The 27,955-nt window shown below is 41.8% G+C and overlaps 1 protein-coding gene across 1 annotated transcript in view; it reads right to left on the bottom strand.

Moving 5' to 3' along the window:
• Positions 1–22,992, bottom strand: part of LOC120024918 (transmembrane channel-like protein 3) — a 60,021-nt gene extending 37,029 nt beyond the window's left edge. The window contains exons 1-2 of the mRNA XM_038969284.1: positions 22,606–22,992; positions 14,018–14,164 (exon numbers count right to left, since the gene is read on the bottom strand). Of these exons, the coding sequence (XP_038825212.1) occupies positions 14,018–14,164; positions 22,606–22,724 (266 nt within the window). The 5' untranslated portion in view covers positions 22,725–22,992. The remainder of the gene's footprint in view (positions 1–14,017; positions 14,165–22,605) is intronic.
• Between the last annotated feature and the right edge of the window lie 4,963 nt (positions 22,993–27,955).

Below are 27,955 nucleotides of genomic sequence, written 5' to 3' on the forward strand. Positions count from 1 at the left end.
TCTATGGCTGATATCATGTATGTTATGGTACTACTACTAGCATAAACTCTATGGTTGATATCATGTATGTTATGGTACTACTACTAGGATAAACTCTATGGTTGATATCATGTATGTTATGGTACTACTACTAGGATAAACTCTATGGTTGATATTATGTATGTTATGGTACTACTACTAGGATAAACTCTATGGTTGATATCATGTATGTTATGGTACTACTACTAGGATAAACTCTATGGTTGATATCATTTATGTTATGGTACTACTACTAGGACAAACTCTATGGTTGATATCATGTATGTTATGGTACTACTGCTAGGATAAACTCTATGGTTGATATCATGTATGTTATGGTACTACTACTAGGACAAACTCTATGGTTGATATCATGTATGTTATGGTACTACTGCTAGGATAAACTCTATGGTTGATATCATGTATGTTATGGTACTACTACTAGGATAAACTCTATGGTTGATATCATGTATGTTATGGTACTACTACTAGGATAAACTCTATGGTTGATATCATGTATGTTATGGTACTACTGCTAGGATAAACTCTATGGTTGATATCATGTATGTTATGGTACTACTGCTAGGATAAACTCTATGGTTGATATCATGTATGTTATGGTACTACTACTAGGATAAACTCTATGGTTGATATCATGTATGTTATGGTACTACTACTAGGATAAACTCTATGGTTGATATCATGTATGTTATGGTACTACTGCTAGGATAAACTCTATGGTTGATATCATGTATGTTATGGTACTACTGCTAGGATAAACTCTATGGTTGATATCATGTATGTTATGGTACTACTACTAGGATAAACTCTATGGTTGATATCATGTATGTTATGGTACTACTACTAGGACAAACTCTATGGTTGATATCATGTATGTTATGGTACTACTACTAGGATAAACTCTATGGTTGATATCATGTATGTTATGGTACTACTACTAGGATAAACTCTATGGTTGATATCATGTATGTTATGGTACTACTACTAGGATAAACTCTATGGTTGATATCATGTATGTTATGGTACTACTACTAGGACAAACTCTATGGTTGATATCATGTATGTTATGGTACTACTAATAGGATAAACTCTATGGTTGATATCATGTATGTTATGGTACTACTACTAGGATAAACTCTATGGTTGATATCATGTATGTTATGGTACTACTACTAGGATAAACTCTATGGTTGATATCATGTATGTTATGGTACTACTACTAGGATAAACTCTATGGTTGATATCATGTATGTTATGGTACTACTACTAGGATAAACTCTATGGTTGATATCATGTATGTTATGGTACTACTAATAGGATAAACTCTATGGTTGATATCATGTATGTTATGGTACTACTGCTAGGATAAACTCTATGGTTGATATCATGTATGTTATGGTACTACTACTAGGATAAACTCTATGGTTGATATCATGTATGTTATGGTACTACTACTAGGATAAACTCTATGGTTGATATCATGTATGTTATGGTACTACTGCTAGGATAAACTCTATGGTTGATATCATGTATGTTATGGTACTACTACTAGGATAAACTCTATGGTTGATATCATGTATGTTATGGTACTACTACTAGGATAAACTCTATGGTTGATATCATTTATGTTATGGTACTACTACTAGGATAAACTCTATGGCTGATATCATGTATGTTATGGTACTACTGCTAGGATAAACTCTATGGTTGATATCATGTATGTTATGGTACTACTACTAGGATAAACTCTATGGTTGATATCATTTATGTTATGGTACTACTACTAGGATAAACTCTATGGTTGATATCATGTATGTTATGGTACTACTACTAGGATAAACTCTATGGTTGATATCATGTATGTTATGGTACTACTGCTAGGATAAACTCTATGGTTGATATCATGTATGTTATGGTACTACTAGTAGGATAAACTCTATGGTTGATATCATGTATGTTATGGTACTACTGCTAGGATAAACTCTATGGTTGATATCATGTATGTTATGGTACTACTGCTAGGATAAACTCTATGGTTGATATCATGTATGTTATGGTACTACTACTAGGATAAACTCTATGGTTGATATCATGTATGTTATGGTACTACTACTAGGATAAACTCTATGGTTGATATCATGTATGTTATGGTACTACTACTAGGATAAACTCTATGGTTGATATCATGTATGTTATGGTACTACTACTAGGATAAACTCTATGGTTGATATCATGTATGTTATGGTACTACTGCTAGGATAAACTCTATGGTTGATATCATGTATGTTATGGTACTACTACTAGGATAAACTCTATGGTTGATATCATGTATGTTATGGTACTACTACTAGGATAAACTCTATGGTTGATATCATGTATGTTATGGTACTACTGCTAGGATAAACTCTATGGTTGATATCATTTATGTTATGGTACTACTACTAGGATAAACTCTATGGTTGATATCATGTATGTTATGGTACTACTACTAGGATAAACTCTATGGTTGATATCATGTATGTTATGGTACTACTGCTAGGATAAACTCTATGGTTGATATCATGTATGTTATGGTACTACTACTAGGACAAACTCTATGGTTGATATCATTTATGTTATGGTACTACTACTAGGATAAACTCTATGGTTGATATCATGTATGTTATGGTACTACTACTAGGATAAACTCTATGGTTGATATCATGTATGTTATGGTACTACTACTAGGATAAACTCTATGGTTGATATCATGTATGTTATGGTACTACTGCTAGGATAAACTCTATGGTTGATATCATGTATGTTATGGTACTACTACTAGGATAAACTCTATGGTTGATATCATGTATGTTATGGTACTACTGCTAGGATAAACTCTATGGTTGATATCATGTATGTTATGGTACTACTGCTAGGATAAACTCTATGGTTGATATCATGTATGTTATGGTACTACTACTAGGATAAACTCTATGGTTGATATCATGTATGTTATGGTACTACTACTAGGATAAACTCTATGGTTGATATCATGTATGTTATGGTACTACTGCTAGGATAAACTCTATGGTTGATATCATGTATGTTATGGTACTACTACTAGGATAAACTCTATGGTTGATATCATTTATGTTATGGTACTACTACTAGGATAAACTCTATGGTTGATATCATTTATGTTATGGTACTACTACTAGGACAAACTCTATGGTTGATATCATGTATGTTATGGTACTACTACTAGGATAAACTCTATGGTTGATATCATGTATGTTATGGTACTACTGCTAGGATAAACTCTATGGTTGATATCATGTATGTTATGGTACTACTACTAGGATAAACTCTATGGTTGATATTATGTATGTTATGGTACTACTACTAGGACAAACTCTATGGTTGATATCATGTATGTTATGGTACTACTACTAGGATAAACTCTATGGTTGATATCATGTATGTTATGGTACTACTGCTAGGATAAACTCTATGGTCGATATCATTTATGTTTGTAACGACTGTCTGATTGCTGCATTGGTACAGGTGTCCCTATTAAAACATATAGCTGTTACATAGATACATAGATAAATAAAATGCACTGGAAATATAAAATATAAATATTTAATACAGAAAATAAGTTGAGTATGCCGTTTCAAAACAAATCAAATGAACTTTGAGATAAACGGGGACAGGAATTTCACAACAAGCAAAACAGGTGAAAACGGGGGTACGGACCAGTGATTTGCAGTGTAAAATATGAGGTGTTTTTGCAGGGGGTGTAATCAGCAGTATTCACCCAGAGATTACTGAGGACGTAAAATGCAGGCTTGCATCTCATCCGTGTGACGGTCATAAAGCCTAGAGCAGTAATAACAAACCACCCATATAAAACCTGCTATGGCTAGAACCTACTCAGCACATCTTAGGAGGTCTCTCTCTCTCTCTCTCTCTCTCTCTCTCTCTCTCTCTCTCTCTCTCTCTCTCTCTCTCTCTCTCTCTCTCTCTCTCTCTCTCTCTCTCTCTCCTGAAGTGATGTTCTTTGAGACAAATACTGTAAATGGCTGTAGTCAAATCACATCTATGTATGTGTGGTTATAAGAAAGAAAGCCACTTTAGGCTATTTACTGTATTAAAACATTCATATTGAATTGTGTTTGCCTGACAACGCAACAAAATATTAACATTTAAAAGAGATGTATCTGCTACTTGGATAGTTCCATCTTAGCCACTGGCTTAATCTCGTTCTTTAACTTTTATTTTTGGTTGAGTTGGAGACATGGATCTAACTTGTAGACAATTTAATAGGCTATTTACTGTATTTCAAAAACTCCTCCAGAAACCCCAGGCCTATTGTTCTATTGTCCATTTTTTGTTGAATTCTGGGTTGAATTTAAGCAATTGCCGTTGATGACTTTGAAAATGCTATACAGGCTTAAATAGCCTCATTGATGATACGTGAGTGATACTGTCATCAAGGCAAAGGGTGGCTATTTGAAGAATCTCAAATATAAAATATATTTTGATTTGTTTAACACTTTTTTGGTTACTACATGATTCCATATGTGTTATTTCATAGTTTTGATGTCTTCAGTATTATTGTACAATGCAGAGAATAGCAAAAATAAAGAAAAACCCTTGAATGAGTAGGTGTTCCAAAACCTTTGACCGGTCGTGTATATTGACAAATTATGTTGAAACAACGTTGATTCAGCCAGTTTGTGTCAAGTGGGACACAACCCATCCCCTTATGCGATTATCAGCTGATGTCAAACACACATGTGTCTACAAATACAATTCTCTTCCTCAATAGTGAGTAGCGAAAGAATACTATATAAATAGTCTAAATGAGTATGACATCCTGGCATTTAAAGCATACTAAACTTGATCATTTTGACATACTATAAGACTTAAATATTCACATACCTAAAACGCCTACTATTTAGGACAGAAGTACAGGTATTTAGGACAGAAGTACAGGTATTTAGAACAGAAGTACAGGTATTTAGGACAGAAGTACAGGTATTTAGGACAGAAGTACAGGTATTTAGAACAGAAGTACAGGTATTTAGGACAGAAGTACAGGTATTTAGGACAGAAGTACAGGTATTTAGGACAGAAGTACAGGTATTTAGGACAGAAGTACAGGTATTTAGAACAGAAGTACAGGTATTTAGGACAGAAGTACAGATATCTGGACACGGTCCAAATGTCTAATCTGTGTTGTCAGGAGACATCTGGACTCCGGTATGAATTTAATAGCATCCTAAACCCCAGAATAGGAGACAAGCACACATGTATCAGGTGTGTCCCTCTACACGCATGGTGTTTGTATAATCAATGTGTGTGTGGGACTGGAGGTCCTGACCCCAGTAAAAATAGGAACCAGGCGAACTAACAGCTGATGAAATAATTACTCCGCTAATTTGGTTTATTTTCTGTGGGAGGAGCCATTAACGTGGCGAGGGAGTGAGGAGCCCGGGAGAGGCAGATGTTAATCGTTATTTATTTCGCCTCATGCTTTACACTCCGATGGCTCCTTCGCCCATTAGCGACAGAGAGTTAGCGCTTTTTCGCCATTTATGAGCTCTCAGGTGTTAATGAAGAGCTAGTGTTTACATGTTTCCCCTATCTGACATGTTAATGGGTCTGGATAACCACAGACTGCAGGGGAAGAAACAACAGCAAAGAGGGAACAAAACGTGCACATGACTATGCATAGGGCTTCTTATACTGTGGTCAAATGCATCTTGTGATAAATCAATTTGTATACCTGTCCTGTCCATCTTAAGGAATGAAACCTAAGTCTGCGTCCCCAATTCCCCCCTCTGCCCTACATAGTGCAGTACTTTTGACCAGAGCCCTATATGCCCGGGTAAAAAGTTGTGCACTAAATATGGAATAGGGTGCCATTTTGGAGCGTTCTAAGATGCTGTACCTAAATCTCTGCCTTGGTTATTTTGAGCTCCAACACCTGTTACCATGAATTAGTATTATAACTATTGGACCTGTTACCATGAATATGTAGTATAACTATTGGACCTGTTACCTTGAATATGTATTATAACTATTGGACCTGTTACCATGAATTAGTATTATAACTATTGGACCTGTTACCTTTAATTAGTATTATAACTATTGGACCTGTTACCATGAATATGTATTATAACTATTGGACCTGTTACCTTGAATATGTATTATAACTATTGGACCTGTAACGTCCTGACCAGAGTTCTTATGTGTTTTGCTTGTTTAGTGTTGGTCAGGACATGAGCTGGGTGGGAATTCTATGTTGTGTGTCTAGTTTGTCTGTTTCTATGTTGGGTTAAATGTGTTGCCTGATATGGTTCTCAATTAGAGGCAGGTGTTTGACGTTTCCTCTGATTGAGAACCATATTAAGGTAGGCTGTTCTCACTGTTTGTTTGTGGGTGATTGTTCCTGTGTCAGTGTTGGTGCTACACGGGACTGTGACGGTTAGTTTGTTTTGTCATTTTGTATAGTGTCTTGTTTTGTTTGATTAAATTCATTATGTCTAATTACCACGCTGCACATTGGTCCTCTGATCCTTCTCGCCTCTCCTCGTCTGAGGAGGAGGACGACGTAGACTGCCGTTACAGAATCACCCACCAAACTCGGACCAAGCAGCGTGAGTACGAGCAGCAGCGGCCCACTACACAGGAATCCTGGACATGGGAGGAAATTCTGGAGGGTAAAGGACACTGGGCTCACATTGGAGAATATCGCCGCTCTCGGGAAGAGATGGAGGCAGCTAAAGCCCAGGAGCGGTGGTATGAGGAGGCAGCACGGAAGCGTGGCTGGAAGCCCGTGAAGAAACCCCAAAAATGTCTTGGGGGGGGGGGGGGGCTAAAGGGTAGTGTGGCGAAGGTAGGTAGGAAACCTGCGCCCATTTCCCATGCTTACCGTGGAGAGCGGGAGTACGGGCAGACACCGTGTTATGCGGAAGAGCGCACGGTGTCTCCTGTACGGGTGCATAGCCCGGTGCGGGTTATTCCACCTCCCCGCACTGGGCGGGCTAGATTGAGCATTGAGCCAAGTGCCATGAAGCCGGCTCTACATATCTGGCCTCCAGTACGTCTCCTCGGGCCGGTGTACATGGCACCAGCCTTACGCATGGTGTCCCCGGTTCGCCAACACAGCCCAGTGCGGGTTATTCCACCTCCCCGCACTGAACGGGCCACGGGGAGCATTCAACCAGGTAAGGTTGGGCAGGCTCGGTGCTCAAGGGAGCCAGTACGCCTGCACGGTCCGGTATATCCGGCGTCACCTTCCCGCCCCAGCCCAGTACCACCAGTGCCTACACCACGCACCAGGCTTCTAGTGCGTCTCCAGAGCCCTGTTCCTCCTCCACGCACTCTCCCTGTGGTGCGTGTCTCCAGCCCAGTGCCTCCAGTTCCGGCACCACGCATCAAGCCTCCTGTGCGTCTCCAGAGCCCTGTACGCACTGTTCCTTCTCCCCGCACTCGCCCTGAGGTGCGTGCCCTCAGCCCGGTACCACCAGTGCCGGTACCACGCACCAGGCCTATAGTGCGCTTTGAGAGTCCAGTGTGCCCTGTTCCTGCTCCCCGCACTAGCCTTAAGGTGCGTGTCTCCAGTCCGGTACCACCAGTTCCGGCACCACGCACCAGGCCTACTGTGCGCCTCAGCAGGTCAGAGTCGGCCGTCTGCCCAACGCCGCCTGCACTGCTCGTCTGCCCAGCACCGTCTGAGCTGCCTGCCTGCCCAGCGCCGTCTGAGCCATCTGTCTGCCCAGCGCCGTCTGAGCCATCTGTCTGCCCAGCGCCATCTGAGCCATCCGTCTGCCCAGCGCCATCTGAGCCATCCGTCTGCCCAGTGCCATCTGAGCCATCCGTCTGCCCAGCGCCATCTGAGCCGTCCGTTTGCCCCGAGCCATCTGAGCCGTCCGTCTGTCCCGAGCCATTAGAGCCGCCAGCCAGTCAGGAGCTGCCAGAGCCGCCAGCCAGTCAGGAGCTGCCAGAGCCGCCAGCCAGTCAGGAGCTGCCAGAGCCGCCAGCCAGTCAGGAGCTGCCAGAGCCGCCAGCCAGTCAGGAGCTGCCAGAGCCGCCAGCCAGTCAAGAGCTGCCCTCCAGTCATGAGCTGCCCGCAAGTCATGAGCTGCCCGCCAGTCATGAGCTGCCCGCCAGTCATGAGCTGCCCGCCAGTCATGAGCTGCCCTCCAGTCATGAGCTGCCCTCCAGTCATGAGCTACCCTCCAGTCATGAGCTGCCCTCCAGTCATGAGCTGCCCTACAGTCATGAGCTGCCCTACAGTCATGAGCTGCCACTCAGTCCGGAGCTGCCACTCAGTCCGGAGCTGCCATTAGTCCAGAGCTGCCTCTCTGTCCGGAGTTGCCCCTCTGTCCTGAGCTACCTCTCTGTCCTGAGCTACCTCTCTGTCCTGAGCTACCTCTCTGTCCTGAGCTGTCTCCTTAATCATGTGGGGGCCTTGGGGAGGATTCCTAGGCCAAGGTCGGGGGCGAGGGTCGCCACTCAAAGGACGCTAAGGAGGGGGACAAAGACAGTGGTGGAGTGGTGTCCTCGTCCACCGCCGGAGCCGCCACCGCGGACAGATGCCCACCCAGACCCTCCTCTTGAGTTTTAGGGGTGCGTTCGGAGTCCGCACCTCAGGAGGGGGGTACTGTAACGTCCTGACCAGAGTTCTTATGTGTTTTGCTTGTTTAGTGTTGGTCAGGACGTGAGCTGGGTGGGAATTCTATGTTGTGTGTCTAGTTTGTCTGTTTCTATGTTGGGTTAAATGTGTTGCCTGATATGGTTCTCAATTAGAGGCAGGTGTTTGACGTTTCCTCTGATTGAGAACCATATTAAGGTAGGCTGTTCTCACTGTTTGTTTGTGGGTGATTGTTCCTGTGTCAGTGTTGGTGCTACACGGGACTGTGACGGTTAGTTTGTTTTGTCATTTTGTATAGTGTCTTGTTTTGTTTGATTAAATTCATTATGTCTAATTACCACGCTGCACATTGGTCCTCTGATCCTTCTCGCCTCTCCTCGTCTGAGGAGGAGGACGACGTAGACTGCCGTTACAGGACCTGTGTCACGTCCTGACCTTAGTTCCTTTTTTATGTCTCTATTTTGGTTTGGTCAGGGCGTGAGTTGGGGTGGGCATTCTATGTTTTTCATTCTATGTTTTGTTCTATGTTTTGTATTTCTGTGTTTGGCCTGGTATGGTTCCCAATCAGAGGCAGCTGTCAATCGTTGTCTCTGATTGAGAACCATACTTACAGTAGGTAGCCTGTTCCCACCTGTGATTGTGGGTAGTTGTTTCCTGTTTTGTGTTGTGTCACCTTTCAGGACTGTTTTGATTTTCGTTGTTTCACTTTTGTTATTTTGTATTCAGTGTTCAGTTGTAATAAATTTAACATGGACACGTACCACGCTGCATTTTGGTCCGATTTTTCCTATTCCTCATCAGACGAGGACGACAATCGTTACAACCTGTTACCTTGAATATGTATTATAACTATTGGACGTGTTACCTTGAATATGTATTATAACTATTGGACCTGTTGTCATGAATTAGTATTATAACTATTGGACCTGTTACCTTGAATTAGTATTATAACTATTGGACCTGTTACCATGAATTAGTATTATAACTATTGGACCTGTTACCTTGAATATGTAGTATAACTATTGGACCTGTTGTCATGAATTAGTATTATAACTATTGGACCTGTTACCATGAATTAGTATTATAACTATTGGACCTGTTACCTTGAATATGTAGTATAACTATTGGACCTGTTGTCATGAATTAGTATTATAACTATTGGACCTGTTACCTTGAATTAGAATTATAACTATTATACATTTTACCATGAATTAGTTAGTAGTAATTATTGGGAAAAAGTTCTTGGTTAAGCCCCATTTTCTAATTAATTTGATTATTTTGTTTAATCACAAAAACAATGCAATTTAAAAGGCCTACTGTTCCTCTGCGGAGGTGTATCATTTGCAATGTATGAATAGCTGGAATGTTTTTTGTCACCTCCTACTCTCTAGGCTCGAGTACTGTGGTGAAGGACAATACCATAACACAGGCTTGAGTACTCCGGTGGTGGACAATACCATAACACAGGCTTGAGTACTGCAGCGGTGGACAATACCATAACACAGGCTTGTGTACTGCAGCGGTGGACAATACCATAACACAGGCTTGAGTACTGTAGCGGTGGACAATACCATAACACAGGCTTGAGTACTCCGGTGGTGGACAATACCATAACACAGGCTTGAGTACTGTAGCGGTGGACAATACCATAACACAGGCTTGAGTACTGTAGCGGTGGACAATACCATAACACAGGCTTGAGTACTGTAGCGGTGGACAATACCATAACACAGGCTTGAGTACTCCGGTGGTGGACAATACCATAACACAGGCTTGTGTACTGCAGCGGTGGACAATACCATAACACAGGCTTGAGTACTGCAGCGGTGGACAATACCATAACACAGGCTTGTGTACTGCAGCGGTGGACAATACCATAACACAGGCTTGAGTACTGTAGCGGTGGACAATACCATAACACAGGCTTGACAACGGTGGTGGACAATACCATAACACAGGCTTGTGTACTGCAGCGGTGGACAATACCATAACACAGGCTTGAGTACTGCAGCGGTGGACAATACCATAACACAGGCTTGACAACGGTGGTGGACAATACCATAACACAGGCTTGACAACGGTGGTGGACAATACCATAACACAGGCTTGACAACGGTGGTGGACAATACCATAACACAGGCTTGACAACGGTGGTGGACAATACCATAACACAGGCTTGACAACGGTGGTGGACAATACCATAACACAGGCTTGACAACGGTGGTGGACAATACCATAACACAGGCTTGAGTACTGCAGCAGTGGACAATACCATAACACAGGCTTGACAACGGTGGTGGACAATACCATAACACAGGCTTGACAACGGTGGTGGACAATACCATAACACAGGCTTGCGTACTGCAGCAGTGGACAATACCATAACACAGGCTTGAGTATTCCGGTGGTGGACAATACCATAACACAGGCTTGTGTACTGCAGCGGTGGACAATACCATAACACAGGCTTGAGTACTGCAGCGGTGGACAATACCATAACACAGGCTTGTGTACTGCAGCGGTGGACAATACCATAACACAGGCTTGAGTACTGCAGCGGTGGACAATACCATAACACAGGCTTGAGTACTCCGGTGGTGGACAATACCATAACACAGGCTTGACAACGGTGGTGGACAATACCATAACACAGGCTTGAGTACTCCGGTGGTGGACAATACCATAACACAGGCTTGACAACGGTGGTGGACAATACCATAACACAGGCTTGAGTACTCCGGTGGTGGACAATACCATAACACAGGCTTGAGTACTGCAGCGGTGGACAATACCATAACACAGGCTTGAGTACTGCAGCGGTGGACAATACCATAACACAGGCTTGAGTACTGCAGCGGTGGACAATACCATAACACAGGCTTGAGTACTGCAGCGGTGGACAATACCATAACACAGGCTTGAGTACTGCAGCGGTGGACAATACCATAACACAGGCTTGAGTACTGCAGCGGTGGACAATACCATAACACAGGCTTGAGTACTGCAGCGGTGGACAATACCATAACACAGGCTTGAGTACTGCAGCGGTGGACAATACCATAACACAGGCTTGAGTACTGCAGCGGTGGACAATACCATAACACAGGCTTGTGTACTGCAGCGGTGGACAATACCATAACACAGGCTTGAGTACTGCAGCGGTGGACAATACCATAACACAGGCTTGAGTACTGCAGCGGTGGACAATACCATAACACAGGCTTGACAACGGTGGTGGACAATACCATAACACAGGCTTGACAACGGTGGTGGACAATACCATAACACAGGCTTGACAACGGTGGTGGACAATACCATAACACAGGCTTGACAACGGTGGTGGACAATACCATAACACAGGCTTGACAACGGTGGTGGACAATACCATAACACAGGCTTGAGTACTGCAGCAGTGGACAATACCATAACACAGGCTTGACAACGGTGGTGGACAATACCATAACACAGGCTTGACAACGGTGGTGGACAATACCATAACACAGGCTTGCGTACTGCAGCAGTGGACAATACCATAACACAGGCTTGTGTACTGCAGCGGTGGACAATACCATAACACAGGCTTGAGTACTGTAGCGGTGGACAATACCATAACACAGGCTTGACAACGGTGGTGGACAATACCATAACACAGGCTTGTGTACTGCAGCGGTGGACAATACCATAACACAGGCTTGACAACGGTGGTGGACAATACCATAACACAGGCTTGACAACGGTGGTGGACAATACCATAACACAGGCTTGACAACGGTGGTGGACAATACCATAACACAGGCTTGACAACGGTGGTGGACAATACCATAACACAGGCTTGACAACGGTGGTGGACAATACCATAACACAGGCTTGACAACGGTGGTGGACAATACCATAACACAGGCTTGACAACGGTGGTGGACAATACCATAACACAGGCTTGAGTACTCCGGTGGTGGACAATACCATAACACAGGCTTGAGTACTGCAGCGGTGGACAATACCATAACACAGGCTTGAGTATTCCGGTGGTGGACAATACCATAACACAGGCTTGTGTACTGCAGCGGTGGACAATACCATAACACAGGCTTGAGTACTGCAGCGGTGGACAATACCATAACACAGGCTTGTGTACTGCAGCGGTGGACAATACCATAACACAGGCTTGAGTACTGCAGCGGTGGACAATACCATAACACAGGCTTGTGTACTGCAGCGGTGGACAATACCATAACACAGGCTTGAGTACTGCAGCGGTGGACAATACCATAACACAGGCTTGAGTACTCCGGTGGTGGACAATACCATAACACAGGCTTGACAACGGTGGTGGACAATACCATAACACAGGCTTGAGTACTCCGGTGGTGGACAATACCATAACACAGGCTTGAGTACTGCAGCGGTGGACAATACCATAACACAGGCTTGAGTACTGCAGCGGTGGACAATACCATAACACAGGCTTGAGTACTGCAGCGGTGGACAATACCATAACACAGGCTTGAGTACTGCAGCGGTGGACAATACCATAACACAGGCTTGAGTACTGCAGCGGTGGACAATACCATAACACAGGCTTGAGTACTGCAGCGGTGGACAATACCATAACACAGGCTTGAGTACTGCAGCGGTGGACAATACCATAACACAGGCTTGAGTACTGCAGCGGTGGACAATACCATAACACAGGCTTGAGTACTGCAGCGGTGGACAATACCATAACACAGGCTTGTGTACTGCAGCGGTGGACAATACCATAACACAGGCTTGAGTACTGCAGCGGTGGACAATACCATAACACAGGCTTGAGTACTGCAGCGGTGGACAATACCATAACACAGGCTTGACAACGGTGGTGGACAATACCATAACACAGGCTTGACAACGGTGCTGGACAATACCATAACACAGGCTTGAGTACTCCGGTGGTGGACAATACCATAACACAGGCTTGAGTACTGCAGCGGTGGACAATACCATAACACAGGCTTGAGTACTCCGGTGGTGGACAATACCATAACACAGGCTTGACAACGGTGGTGGACAATACCATAACACAGGCTTGACAACGGTGGTGGACAATACCATAACACAGGCTTGACAACGGTGGTGGACATAGCACAGTCCATTGACATTCACTACACCATTTTTTATGACCACTTTCATTAAGCAATACAGCAGTGCTTTACTGTGTGTGTATTTGTGTGTGTGCATGGTTTACTTCAGAGATTTGAGTTTGTGTCTCATGGGCTGAGCTCGGGTGTGTATGTTGGTGATGGTGTGTACATGTGTGTCTACTCTGTTCAGTATGTGTGCATCTATGTGCCTTACTTGAGGGCTTTGAGCTTGCGTCTCATAGGCCAGGCTCGGGTGCGTATGTTGGCGATGAGCTCCTTCTGAAACTGGATGTTCTGGAACATCTGCTCTGGGTCGTTGCTGTCCGCATGCTCATCCTCCTTGCCCTCCTCATCTGATTGGCTGCAATGGGACAGAAGGAGAGGGGTCAACATGTTATCTTGAGGGACAGCTGTGCTCTGCTGTGTGACTGAAGACAGACTCAAAGAAGCAGGATGTTGATAGTTGCTTTTTTCTCTGTAAAGTCAATTTCCTCACAAGCAAGGCAAATGGTAAGAGTTCATAGCATGACACACACACACAAATATACCCACCCGCACACAAGAAGCAGGCATGCACCAAACACACACACACAAAGTAAATGTACACAGTCCCTACATTAAAATATCAACGTAATCCACACTGTTTATTTTTCATTTGAAAATGCAGTGAACCTAAAACAAGATTGAATCACTATTTGTTTAAGTCATACACATGAACTTAATTATCAAAGTGAGGATACTGAATGACAAGAAAATGTATAGGAGGAATGGTTGGGTAGATTATTTGACTCCTACAATATAAATATTCAGCTTGAGCAGGAGATAATGAAAATCTTAAAAACTCAGTCACAGGATGTGTATGGAAATGACTCCGTCCTCATGAAGAAAACTCCAGTACCCTGAGCTCTCCAGTTACTCATCTGGTCAATCTGTCAATTATAGAAGAGGTGTTCCCTGACGACTGGAAATCTGCTGTCATAACACCAATCTTTAAGGCTGGAGATCCAACTGACGTGGCCAATTATAGGCCCATCTGCATTCTCCTAATCATATCCAAGGTGGTAGAGGTGGTGGTGGCCAACCAACTAATAGCCCACCTAAACTCAGGTCACTCTCCTCTCCATCCAATGCAGTTTGGTTTCAGGACACATCATTCAACCGAAATGGCAAACTGCTTCTTTGTCAAGGAAATAATGTTCAAATTTGCCAAAGGTTGAGTTGTGATAGCTGTTTTCCTGGATTTAAAGAAAGCATTCGACACAGTCAACCACAATGTGCTGCTATCCAAACTGTCAACCCACAACCTATCAGCACACACAAACAGATGGGTGGAATCCTATCTGACCAATAGAAAACAATGCACCAAAAATCAAACATTCAACATCCGCTCACTGCTCTGTCGGGGTCCCTCAAGGATCCATTTTGTGCCCACTTTAATTTAGTATATACATCAATGCAGATGTATGCAGACGACACAGTCTTCTACTGTATATGTACATGTCAAGACAAAGCAACAGCCTGCTCGTAAAATTACAACAGCAACAAACAAAATAGCTGACTGGTTGGACTATTCATGTCTATCATTGAACGTAACAAAAACTGTCTGCATGTATTTTTTCCATCAGCCTGAAGGAATTTCATAAAAATGTAAATTGTAAAACATAAAAAAAGTTATCCTTTTTAGATTCAACTATACAAAATATAATCAGGTCACCAAATAACTATTTTGCTAAGGTCTACAGTAGCCTCAACAGCACTCTGTAGGGTAGCACCATAGTGTAGCCGGAGGACAGCTAGCCGGAGGACAGCTAGCTTCCGTAGTTGTCTCAAAGAGAGAGAAAGACTATCGTTGAACGTTTTTTAACAAATTAATTTCTTCCAAAATTAAGGAGAAGCAAGAGAGAGATTGTCATTTTTTTAACTTTCAGTTTGACATACCTAGTTAGCAAATGCAGCTAGCTAGTTTAGCCTACTAAAACACCCTGCTCAAACAGAGGGATGCTATGTTAGATAGCTGGCAATGACTTTCCAACACAACACTGGAACTCTTCCAAGTCAAGATAAGCTTTTGGTATTAGTAATTTATTGCCACCAGGCCCGCCGGTGTAACTGCTTTCTGACTCTACACTAACGTTACTGCATGATTGAAGTGGGTTTACTAACGCGTTAGTTCAATTAGCTAAGCTGACTATGACATTACTTTAGCTAATATGGTGATAACGATGTAGGCTGTTTGTAGAGGTTTGGCTTGGAAAGTTTTCATTCTGCCGATTCTGTTGAAAAACGTTTCTTAAAAGTATGGCAACTTGGTATGAACTTTGAACTCTTATTCACTCCAGAAGTGATACCTCCTAGCCGTTGAGTTAGCAGCAGTCGCTGTAAACGTGGGCTAGGAAAGGACGGACGACGTATCCAGTCTAACACACACAACGATACCACAAAGTTTCTGTTCTACCACCAGACATTCTTCAAAGGACAACCCGGCCTACCATCTACGAACAATCTACCGAAGCGCAGCTCAGAGTAAATATTAATTGCATTTTCCTTAAGATTCTGTATTTACGATAGCATAGCTTCTCCCTTTGTTACTCAGTCTTCCGACTCTTTCACTCAAACCCAACCCCCCTCTCTTTGTGTAACCAGCCGTCGTATCTGTTCCGTCCACCACGGACGTTTTCTTTATGACATCATTTGTAATCAATGTATGACCCATTCTGTATAGATGTAATTCTGTGTGATTATTTAGGTATTTAGTAAATAAATAATTAAACCAAATGTTGTATTGTTGATTCAACTTGTTAGCCAGGGTTCGTGAAGAATGTATAACTTTCAGATGAGACTGAATAAAGTGACGATTAAATATTGACTGCTATTGATGTAAAAGATTACTAGGTCTTCAAGAGTTTATTCGGAAGATAAAAGCTCTATAAACATTAATTCATGGTGCCCTGACTTTCTAGTTAATTACATTTACCTGATTAGCTTAATCAGGTAATATTAATTACAGAGAAATTATTTTATAGAATAGCATGTCATATCACTTAATCCGGCATAGCCAAAGACACGACAGTTGCAAACAAGAGTTTCTATTGGATAGATTCAGGTATGTTTATCCCCGTTTTGTTCAGTTTGCTTACATTTAACCTCTAACGAGTCACAAACCCGGATCCGGGATCCCCCCCATCAAAAAATCTGACTAGCATAGCCTAGCCTAAAGCCACAGGGATATCATATAATAAAATGTTCATGAAATCACAAGTCCAAGACACCAAATGAAAGATACACATCTTGTGAATCCAGCCATCATTTCTGATTTTTAAAATGTTTTACAGGGAAGACACAATATGTATTTCTATTAGCTAACCACCATAGCAAAAGACACAACTTTTTTTCCCCACCATTCTTTTCCTGCATAGGTAGCTATCACAAATTCGACCAAATAAAGATATAAATAGTCACTAACCAAGAAACAACTTCATCAGATGACAGTCTGATAACATATTTATTGTATAGCATATGTTTTGTTCGAAAAATGTGCATATTTCAGGTATAAATCATAGTTTTACATTGCAGCCACCATCACAACTCTCACCAAAGCAACTAGAATAACTACAGAGAGCAACGTGAATTACCTAAATACTCATCATAAAACATTTATGAAAAATACACAGCGTACAGCAAATGAAAGACAAAGATCTTGTGAATCCAGCCAATATTTCAGATTTTTTAAGTGTTTTACAGCGAAAACACAATTTAGCATTATATTAGCTTACTACAATAGCCAACCACACAACAGCATTGATTCATGCACGTTAGCGATAGCGAATAAACCAGCAAAAGATATTACATTTTTCACTAACCTTCTCAAAACTTCATCAGATGACAGTCCTATAACATCATATTACACAATACATATATTGTTTGTTCGAAAATGTGCATATTTAGCGGCACAAATGAGAATAGTAGCCAAGCTGCAAAGAAAATGTCGGGAGAAATCTTGGGAGAGGCACCTAATCTAATCAATAACTAATCATAAACTTGACTAAAAAATACAGGTTGGACAGCAAATGAAAGATACATTAGTTCTTAATGCAACCGCTGTGTTAGATTTTTAGAATTAACGTTACTACGACATACAGCGTGCGTTAAAGCGAGACCGCACCGAAATTAATGGCGGAATAGTAGGTCAACATTTTTCAACAGAACAACGAATTAACATCATAAATAGTTCTTACTTTTTGATGAGCTTCCATCAGAATCTTGGGCAAGTTGTCCTTTGTCCAGAATAATCGTTGCTCCGGCTGTAGAATGTAGTCTTCAGCTTAGGAATTAGCAGCAAACATTAGCTATGTGGCCCAGACGTGTCCAACTCTTCATTACGCAGCACAAAGAAAATTCCGAAAATCGCAATATACTGATATAAAATGATATAACTCGGTTTAAAATAACTACATTATGAAGTTTTTAACACCTATATCGAATAAAATCAGAGCCGGATATATCTAAGGCCTATAACGAGAGCTTTCCAGAATGCCATCCTGAGGTCTGTCTCGCGTCATGGCGAACGTTGAAAAGAGTGCACCCCACGTTCCAAGACCTTTTATATGGCCTCAGATCTGCCTAGCAACTCCATTCCAATTCTCACTGCTTTCTGACATCTAGGGGAAGGCGTATGCAGTGCATGTCGACCAATAGAATACATGCAAATTAATAAACTGACCCTGGAACAGAGTGCCCGATTTCAGATTTCTCACTTCCTGACAGGAAGTTTGCTCCAACTTGAGTTCTGTTTTACTCACAGATATAATTCAAACGGTTTTAGAAACTAGAGAGTGTTTTCTATCCAATAGTAATAATAATATGCATATTGTACGAGCAAGAATTGAGTATGAGGCAGTTTAATTTGGGAACGAATTTTTACAAAGTGAAAACAGCGCCCCCATATTGACAAGAAGTTTTAAGCTCATGCTATATTTTGGCTGGTATAGTCGAAATTCATCCTTCCGGGGTGTAGGTCGTCATCTTCACATTGAAATTCGATGCCAATTGCGTTAGGTTCTTGCTGATGTTGGCTTAGTTCTGTAGGTGGTCTTTGTCCTTTCAACGGGGGGATTGCCAGTCCGCACGTCCTTGGAACAGAAAGTTACATTTTCGTCCAGGGGGTTATATAGGATTGGGAGAGAGAGCCGTGTTTCATAGTTTACAACCCATGTCTGTTCACTTGAGCGGGGCCTCTGAGTGAGCAGAGTGGTGTTCTTCTGACAAACCGTTCTCTCATTAAGAAGCTAAAAATTACATTTAATCTTTTCACAAATAGTTTCATATTTAAACATTTCAATTACACAACAATTTCATGTGAATCTGATAACTAGAATGTGTAGATTTTCCAAGATACAGTTTATGTTGCCCTATCATCAGTAATCATGTCTCAGACGCCAACTGAACTGACATCATATTCATTAAATCCCAACACATATTTTCAACTGGTTGGATGACCGAAATATGGTTCCGTTTCCCATCTTTTGATGTCACCAGACTCTCTCTCAATGTTAACAAAGGGATTTTCAATAGTCACATAGAGTAGAGAGAGGAAAAAGGGGAAAGGTATTTATGTGGGTCATAAACCTCCCCCCTCAGGCCAATGTCATGACATAACTGTTGCACTAATGATTGCACCCTATATCAGCTAGATGCAGGCAAGAGTGTGCAAGGCGGTATTGAATGTCACCGTCTGTCACCTCAAATTTTACTCTCGACCTGTGTGCACCTATGTTGTAAACTTTCATTCATAGACTAGGTTGTAGCAACCTCATGATGGGCATAGGGAAAATTTTAGTATCATGTAGTAGCCTAAACCTATCGCTGTTACATTTAACTGGGTGAATGGAATATGAATGAGAGTCATCCAATATGCTGTAAGAGAAATAAGGCCACGTTCATGAACACAAAAACCGGCACTGACCACTGGTCACAACCTGGTCACAACCTGGTTACAACCTGGTCACAAGATAATATCACATCAATAAAAACACTTCAAAAGCTCTATAAACAAACTCTGAAAGTGCTGGGGGGGGGGGGGGAAATCACCACTGCAATATCATTAAGAAATACAACCTACTGAGCTTTGACAGGTTCTTATGCCTCTGCTGATTAAGATCACTCATGACCTTGCCCCACCTCCTCTTTGTTGCATATTGCAAAGACAATACCAGGAGGACAAGAGCTTCAACCAGAGGAGGACTCAGTTTAGATCCACCAAATATGTCCAGACAGCTTTCTCAGTCGGAGTGTCTGGATTATGGAACCACCTGCCAACCAGTGTGACAGAGTGCAGTACCTCTGCTAGCTTCAAGGCAAACCTGGAAAAGTGGCTGAAGGCAAACCAGCCAGGTGGACATTAAAGATATTCAGACTCTTAAGATGTCAGATACTGTAGGAACAAGCGACATTTAAACTCTTTTGTAATATTATAACTATAGTGTCTATTGTTGTATGTATATACAGTACCAGTCAAAACTCATTCTAGGTTGTTTCTTTATTTTTACTATGTTCTACGTTGTAGAATAATAGTGAAGACATCAAAACTATGAAATAACACATGTGGAATCATGTAGTAACCAAAAAAAGTGTTAAACAAATCAAAATATATTTCATATTTTAGATTCTTCAAAGTAGCCACCCTTTGCCTTGATGACAGCTTTGCACACACTTTAGTCATTCTCTCAACCAGTTTCATGAGGAATGCTTTTCAAACAGTCTTGAAGGAGTTCCCACATATGCTGAGCACTTGTTGGCTACTTTTCCTTCACTCTGAGGTCCAACTAATCCCAAACCATCTCAATTGGTTTGAGATCAGGTGATTGTGGAGGCCAGGTCATCTGATGCAGCACTCCATCACTCTCCTTCTTGGTCAAATAGCCCTTACACAGCCTGGAGGTGTGTTGGGTCATTATCCTGTTGAAAACAAATGATAGTCCCACTAAGCGCACACCAGATGGGATTGTGTATCACTGCAGAATGCTGTGGTAGCCATGCTGGTTAAGTGTGCCTTGAATTATAAATAAATCGCTGACAGTGTCACCAGCAAAGCACCCCCACACCATCACACCTCCTCCTCAATCCAATACACATGCAGAGATCATCCGTTCACCTACTCTGCGTCTCACAAAGACACGGCGATTTGAACCAAAAATCTCAAATTTGGACTCCACAGACCAAAGCACAGATTTCCACCGGTCTAATGTCCATTGCATGTGTTTCTTGGCCAAAGCAAGTCTCTTCTTCTTATTTGTGTCCTTTAATAGTGGTTTCTTTGCAGCAATTCAACCATGAAAGCCTGATTAACACAGTCTCATCTGAACAGTTGATGTTGAGATGTGTCTGTTACTTGAACTCAGTAAAACATTTTTTTTGTCTGCAATCTGAGGCTGGTATCTCTAATGAATTTATCCTCTGCAGCAGAGGTAACTCTGGGTCTTCCTTCCTGTGGCAGTCCTCATGAGAGCCAGTTTCATCATAGAGCTTGATGTTTTTGCGACTTCACTTGAGGAAACAAAAAATTACAGAAATTTCCCAGATTGACTGACCTTCATGTCTTGAAGTAATGATGGACTGTCATTTGTCTTTGCTTATTTGAGCTGTTCTTGCCATAATATGGACTTGGTCTTTTACCAAATAGGGCTATCCTCTGTATAATACCCCTACCTTGTCACAACACAACTGATTGGCTCAAACGCATTAAGAAGGAAAGAAATTCCACAAATTAACTTTTAACAAGGCACAGCTGTTAATTGTAATGCATTCCAGGTGACTACCTCATGAAGCTGGTTGAGAGAATGCCAAGAGTGTGTAAAGCTGTCATCAAGGCAAAGGGTGGCTATTTGAAGAATCTCAAATATAAAATATATTTAGATTTGTTTAACACTTTTTTGGTTACTACATGATTCCATATGTGTTGATTCATAGTTTTGATTTCTTCACTAATATTATACAATGTAGAAAATAGTAAAAATAAAGAAACACCCAGGAATGAGTAGGTGTGTCCAAACTTTTGCCTGGTACTGTATCTATATTTTAATAGTGTGATATATTGTAGCATTGTATTGATGTTGATTGTTTTCTGCCCAGGGACTACAGATGAAAATGAGCTATCTAGCTAAATCTGGTGCAATGGTATGTTGTACAAGGTCCCCGAAAATACATGAATACATCAGAAACAATAGGAGGGCCAGAATGGCAACAAGCCCTTGGGCTGTACTGGGTTTTATCATCAATATTCTATTATATATGTAATGTTGTCTCCAGGTGGAGCAGCCTTCTACCTTAATTATCAAATACATTCAGTCAATCAATCACTAACCTGTTTGACAACCTGGATGAGGATACATTTATACTACAACAGTTGCCATGTATACATGTAAATAACACTTTGGCAAGTCATAAAAAATGATGCTATGGAGTTGAGGTCAAAAACGGAGAAAAAATAATGTCCTCCGTCTACACAATGCATATTATTTTGGCACATGAAAAGCATAATTTAATATCAACATGAATAGAATAGTACAAAATAGAATAGACTGTACACTCTTAGAAAAAAGGGTTCCAATAGGGTTTTTCGGCTGTCCCGTAGGAGAACCCTTTTTGGTTCCAGGTAGAACCCTTTTGGGTTCCATGTAGAGCCCTCTGTGGAAAGTCTTCTACCTGGAACCAAAAAGGGACCTTCAAAGGGTTGTCCTATGGGGACAGCGGAATAACCCTTTTAGGTTCAAGATAGCACCTTTTCTCTAAGATTGTAGAACTCACCCTGGCTGGTTGTCTTGATAAGATGAGTAAATCCGCCTGGAGTTCTTCCTGACACTCTTGTGTCGCTTCATGGTAGTCGAGGGTCTACTGACCACAGCAGTCTCAGACACGCCACTCATCCTGACCGTAATTCAGCACTCGTGTGTGTTTCTGAGTGTGGGTGTCTGTATGCAAGCTTAAACTTTCAGCTCTGTCCGTCCATCTGTGTGTGTGTTAGGGTCAGACTGTGTATGTGGATGACGAGTGTCCCTGCGTGTGTGTGTTCTCCGTGGTATTTGCTTGTCTGCGTGTGTGTGTTCTCCGTGGTATTTGCTTGTCCGCGTGTGTCTGCAGTTCAGTTCAAACTTTCAGAAAGCACTGACTTGACACATCCCCCTGTGCTCTCCTGAGACTCTCTGCAGACTGACTGAGGCAAAGCTGAATGAAGTCTAGGGGCTGTGTGTGTGTGTGTGCGTGTTGGAGCTGAGAGACGGGAGTGGCTGGGGCAACCTGCAGTCGTGGTACCTCATTGGAGCATCAATGAGGTACCACACAAGCCCTGCCTGACTCTTTCTCGGATCCAATCAAAGACATACTGACCTCTTAAAGGGCTAGTGCATGCAACACACACACCACACACACACACCTCCCTGGCTGTCATGGGGGAGTTGTATATTTGTGGCTGACACAACTATGGTTGGTTTGTGTGTTTTTCTCCAATCAAACTCAAATAATGAAAAAATGATAATATCTTCTATCAGTAAAGCCTGTGACTCCATTCATTCAAACCCATAATGCAGTATAGGCCACTGTGACGGGAGTTTACTTGGTGTTTTTTTTACAAAAGGAATTTGCTCATCCATTTGACCCCAGTGAAATGAATACAATCTAAAACCTTTTTCAATTCACAATTCACGTGATTTGAGCTAACCCTGGTAGATAGTGGATACCGATCATAGTATATGTTCATTTAAATAATATAGTGTACATTGTAATTCTTACGATTTCATTCAGTGTCTTTCCTAAGTAGGTCTAAAATGAAACCCTAAGCATTAAATAAACCCCTTTGGAACCCTTTGCCAGGAACACACAGAGAATTTTAATCCGGTTCACATACAGAGGTGCTTTCATAAGCCTTGGGGTGTAGTCAAATCACATCAAATCACACCTCTTAACACAAATACAAGGAAATGTCTCTTCTCTGAGAAGTGACACCACAATGATATGATAATGGAGCATATGTTCAGTTGGCTCGTGGAGTCGTTAGTCTGTCGTTTTAGAATAGAAGGCAGAAGGTTATCGTAGCCCAATCGAGGGGGGACGTGTTTTTTTATGCAATTTTTAATTGAGCTCTCTGTGAGTGGACTCCATGGAGCACATCAGACAGGAACGATTGTCTAAGTTTTAATTTGAACAGAAAACCTGGAGACTGAATTGTCAGATCGTGGTCTTGCATGCTTAATAAGACATTTGAGGAAAAGTTCAGGGATGCGTCCCAAATGGCACTATATTCCCTACATAGTACACTACTTTTGACAAGGTCCTAGAAGGCTCTGGTCAAAAGTAATGCACTAGAAAATAGGGTGCCATTTGGGACATAATCCAGGAAGTAGTGATGTTATGAAAACATTTCGTTTTAGTTTAAAGTTATTTCCAGGTATTTTAGTGAGGTATTGAAGGCTGAATTAAGACAGAGATTGTGAAAAACCCTGGGCCGACTACCCAGGCCTGCAAGCAAAAATGGTTGCAATGACTGGCTAACGCCCTTTGCAGCGCCATGGGTTTTACACCGGTTTTAAAATGATTATTATATATTTTTTTTAAACTTATTTTTGGTGACAGAAAAACCACATCTTTACCTGGTTATCTGACCAGAAAACCATGTTAAAACCAGAAAATAACATCAATATGATATCCCATGCCAAATAGGGTGGTGTGAATTGGGGTTATGTATGGACTGCAATCTCTCCAGAAAACAGACAGGCCACACCAGGTCATCTTGCTTTGTAGATTTACTATCCCTTTAAGGTGGCTGGGCTGAATAGGAGAGATGTGCATGCTTTCATCTCGTATTCAGACAGACTAGCTATCAAAGAATAGCACCATCATTATCTACAGTAATTACGCAGTACTGCCTCACTGGGTTCCTCCACTGTACTGTCTCTCCCCCTACACACTCTTACAATGAACACACACACTCCCACACACGAGCTCACACACACCCAAGTAATTCAAGCATCAATGGCTATTGTGACTAGTACAATAGAGCAGTCGGCTATGCTTCAGTGCTTTGAACACAAGTTTCGATAGTTCACGAGACATTAATTTGATGAAAGGTTAATTAGAAGTTTGTGGCAGCGTATATAAAGGCTTTATCAACATTATCTCACTGTGCCCGTCTCTGGAGACATAGGTTCCGGCTGTAGGGGCTTCTATGGACCTTCCATAATAGGACATCAGCACACAAAGGTTTTAAAGAGTTTTACCTCTGGGGTCTACTTGGAGTTTCAGGATGACTTTGGGATGATATTTGATTATGAGTCGTAGATGAAATCGTGTTAAATACCATAAGTCTCTTGTCCTCTACAAAACAGCACTGTGATTTATTTCACGCCAAATGACCAAGATCAAAATGGCAGTAATCTAAAAGACCATGGGGCAGTTTCCCGGACCCAGATTAAACCTAGTCCAGGACTAAAAAGCAGAATCTCCATTGAAGGTGCTTTCTGATTCAGGACTATGTTTAATCTGTGTCTGGGAAACGGCCCCTCAACGGTCAATACAGATTTCAGATATAGACAATCCTTGCCCATAAAATATCAATACTACAGCTCTGTTTAATGGGATGAGCGTAGGAGCGGATTATAGAAAGGGTTGTTCATCTGTGGTGCCAGTGATGTCCTTTATAAAAGGCCTATTTTGGTGTAATACATAAGCAATAGTGTTGGAACATCAACACATTCACAATCACATTACAAAAGGTATTGAACCTCCTATTCTATTTCACAGATTTAAAATGTTCAATATTTTCTGTCACCAAAGATGCCAATGTGCTGCTTTTATGATATCCAATTCACAAGAAAATACATTTATGGAGCCAATTATTTTCCTCAGCCTGATGTAATGTCCCTGGATTACAATGATACAACAAAATGGATAGATGTAACAAGATGGATCTGTTGGGAAACATGCCAAGATTTATTACACACACACACACACACGCACGCGCACGCACGCACGCGCGCGCACACACACACACACACACACACACACACGCACGCACACACGCACGCGCACACACGCGCACACACACACACGCACACACACACACGCGCACACACACACACTTATACACACACTTTAGCCTGCATTTAGATGTGTGTGACTGGTTTCTGATAACAATGGGAAAAGAGGGACATTTATTTTTATATGGCTTTAACACATCATTTAGGGTTAGGGTATAGGGTTCTAGGTTAGTATAAGTGTTATACTGTATACTATAGGCATGGTATAGGGTATAGGGTTCTAGGTTAGTATAAGTGTTATACTGTATACTATAGGCATGGTATAGGGTATAGGGTTCTAGGTTAGTATAAGTGTTATACTGTACACTATAGGCATGGTATAGGGTATAGGGTTCTAGGTTAGTATAAGTGTTATACTGTACACTATAGGCATGGTATAGGGTATAGGGTTCTAGGTTAGTATAAGTGTTATACTGTACACTATAGGCATGGTATAGGGTATAGGGTTCTAGGTTAGTATAAGTGTTATACTGTACACTATAGGCATGGTATAGGGTATAGGGTTCTAGGTTAGTATAAGTATTATACTGTACACTATAGGCATGGTATAGGGTATAGGGTTCTAGGTTAGTATAAGTGTTATACTGTACACTATAGGCATGGTATAGGGTATAGGGTTCTAGGTTAGTATAAGTGTTATACTGTACACTATAGGCATGGTATAGGGTATAGGGTTCTAGGTTAGTATAAGTGTTATACTGTACACTATAGGCATGGTATAGGGTATAGGGTTCTAGGTTAGTATAAGTGTTATACTGTACACTATAGGCATGGTATAGGGTATAGGGTTCTAGGTTAGTATAAGTATTATACTGTACACTATAGGCATGGTATAGGGTATAGGGTTAGTGTAGAAGGTATAGGGTATAGCCTACCTTAGAGCATAACTGGATGGATTGGGCTCCTAAAGTGTGTCCTGTATTATAGGGTGTAGGGTTAGTGTAGAAGGTTAGGGTTAAGGTATAGGGTTAGGGTTAGCGTATAGGGTTAGTGTAGAAGGTTAGGGTTAGGGTATAGGGTTAGGGTTAGGGTTAGTGTAGAAGGTATAGGGTGTAGGGCCCTCAAACTCAACTCTGGACCTTGAAGCCAGTTCCACTGCATTTTTTAGACCTGGGACACCAGGCCGGTGCAATAATTATCAGGTAGAACAGAAAACCAGCAGGCTTCAGACCTCGTAGTTAGTTTATAGCCTACCTTAGAGCATAACAACTGGTTTTGAAGTTCTCTGATCTCAAAGTGAACAAAAAGTAAATCTCCCTTCAGCGGACCACAGCCCCTTGAAATAAAATAGGCCTAACTTTATCTGTCGCAAATGGCAGCCAATTCCCTTTATAGTGCACTACCTTTAATCAGATCCCTATGTGCCCTGGTCAAAATTACTGCACTATAAAGGGAAAAGGGTGCAAGCCATGAAACTCAAAGCTCCAAATGATCTACAGCCTATAAAGGTTTTCCCATTGAGAGTATAATTACAGGGATAACCTCTAACTCTGACCAAGGTCAGACATGTTAGTCTTTAGCCTCCATTACCGCCAGTTCATCTAGAGAGCTGCGGCACAAAGCAAAATGTAATCTCCGCCGAGAGATCGCTTTGCCGAGTCGGGACTTGGTCCAGCGCTATAACTCTGTGAGACAATCAAGCGGGGAGAAATTGAATCATGAAGTTGTAATGATAAAGGGAGCAGCGGCAGTAGCCCCTCTGCTGAATGATAGTGTCCCCTTCTGTAAATCCAATACCAGGTTTATCTACTTTGTAATGAAGCTGATTCGCAACTAAAGGACCCTGGAGACAGAATGACGTGGAAGGGATGGCGTTGTGAGGTATGTAGAGAACACACTCCTAGAGAGGAGTATGTCTGGGCCTAGGCCTGCTGTGTTAGGTTATGTGGAGAAAAGGTTGCAGATTGGTTGTCTAAAGTAGTCAGTTGATCATCTCGGACTAATGCTCTTCTTTTTTTATTTTATTTTTTACACATTTTTATTAATTTTTAGGCCTAATGTTCAATATTACATTAGGTCTAATAGGCTTGGCAACAGATTAGAGGTGGCTTGGCAACAGGGGGCTT

This window comes from Salvelinus namaycush, chromosome 30 (genome assembly GCF_016432855.1).
Source record: "Salvelinus namaycush isolate Seneca chromosome 30, SaNama_1.0, whole genome shotgun sequence".
In the NCBI taxonomy this organism is placed as follows: Eukaryota; Metazoa; Chordata; class Actinopteri; order Salmoniformes; family Salmonidae; genus Salvelinus; species Salvelinus namaycush.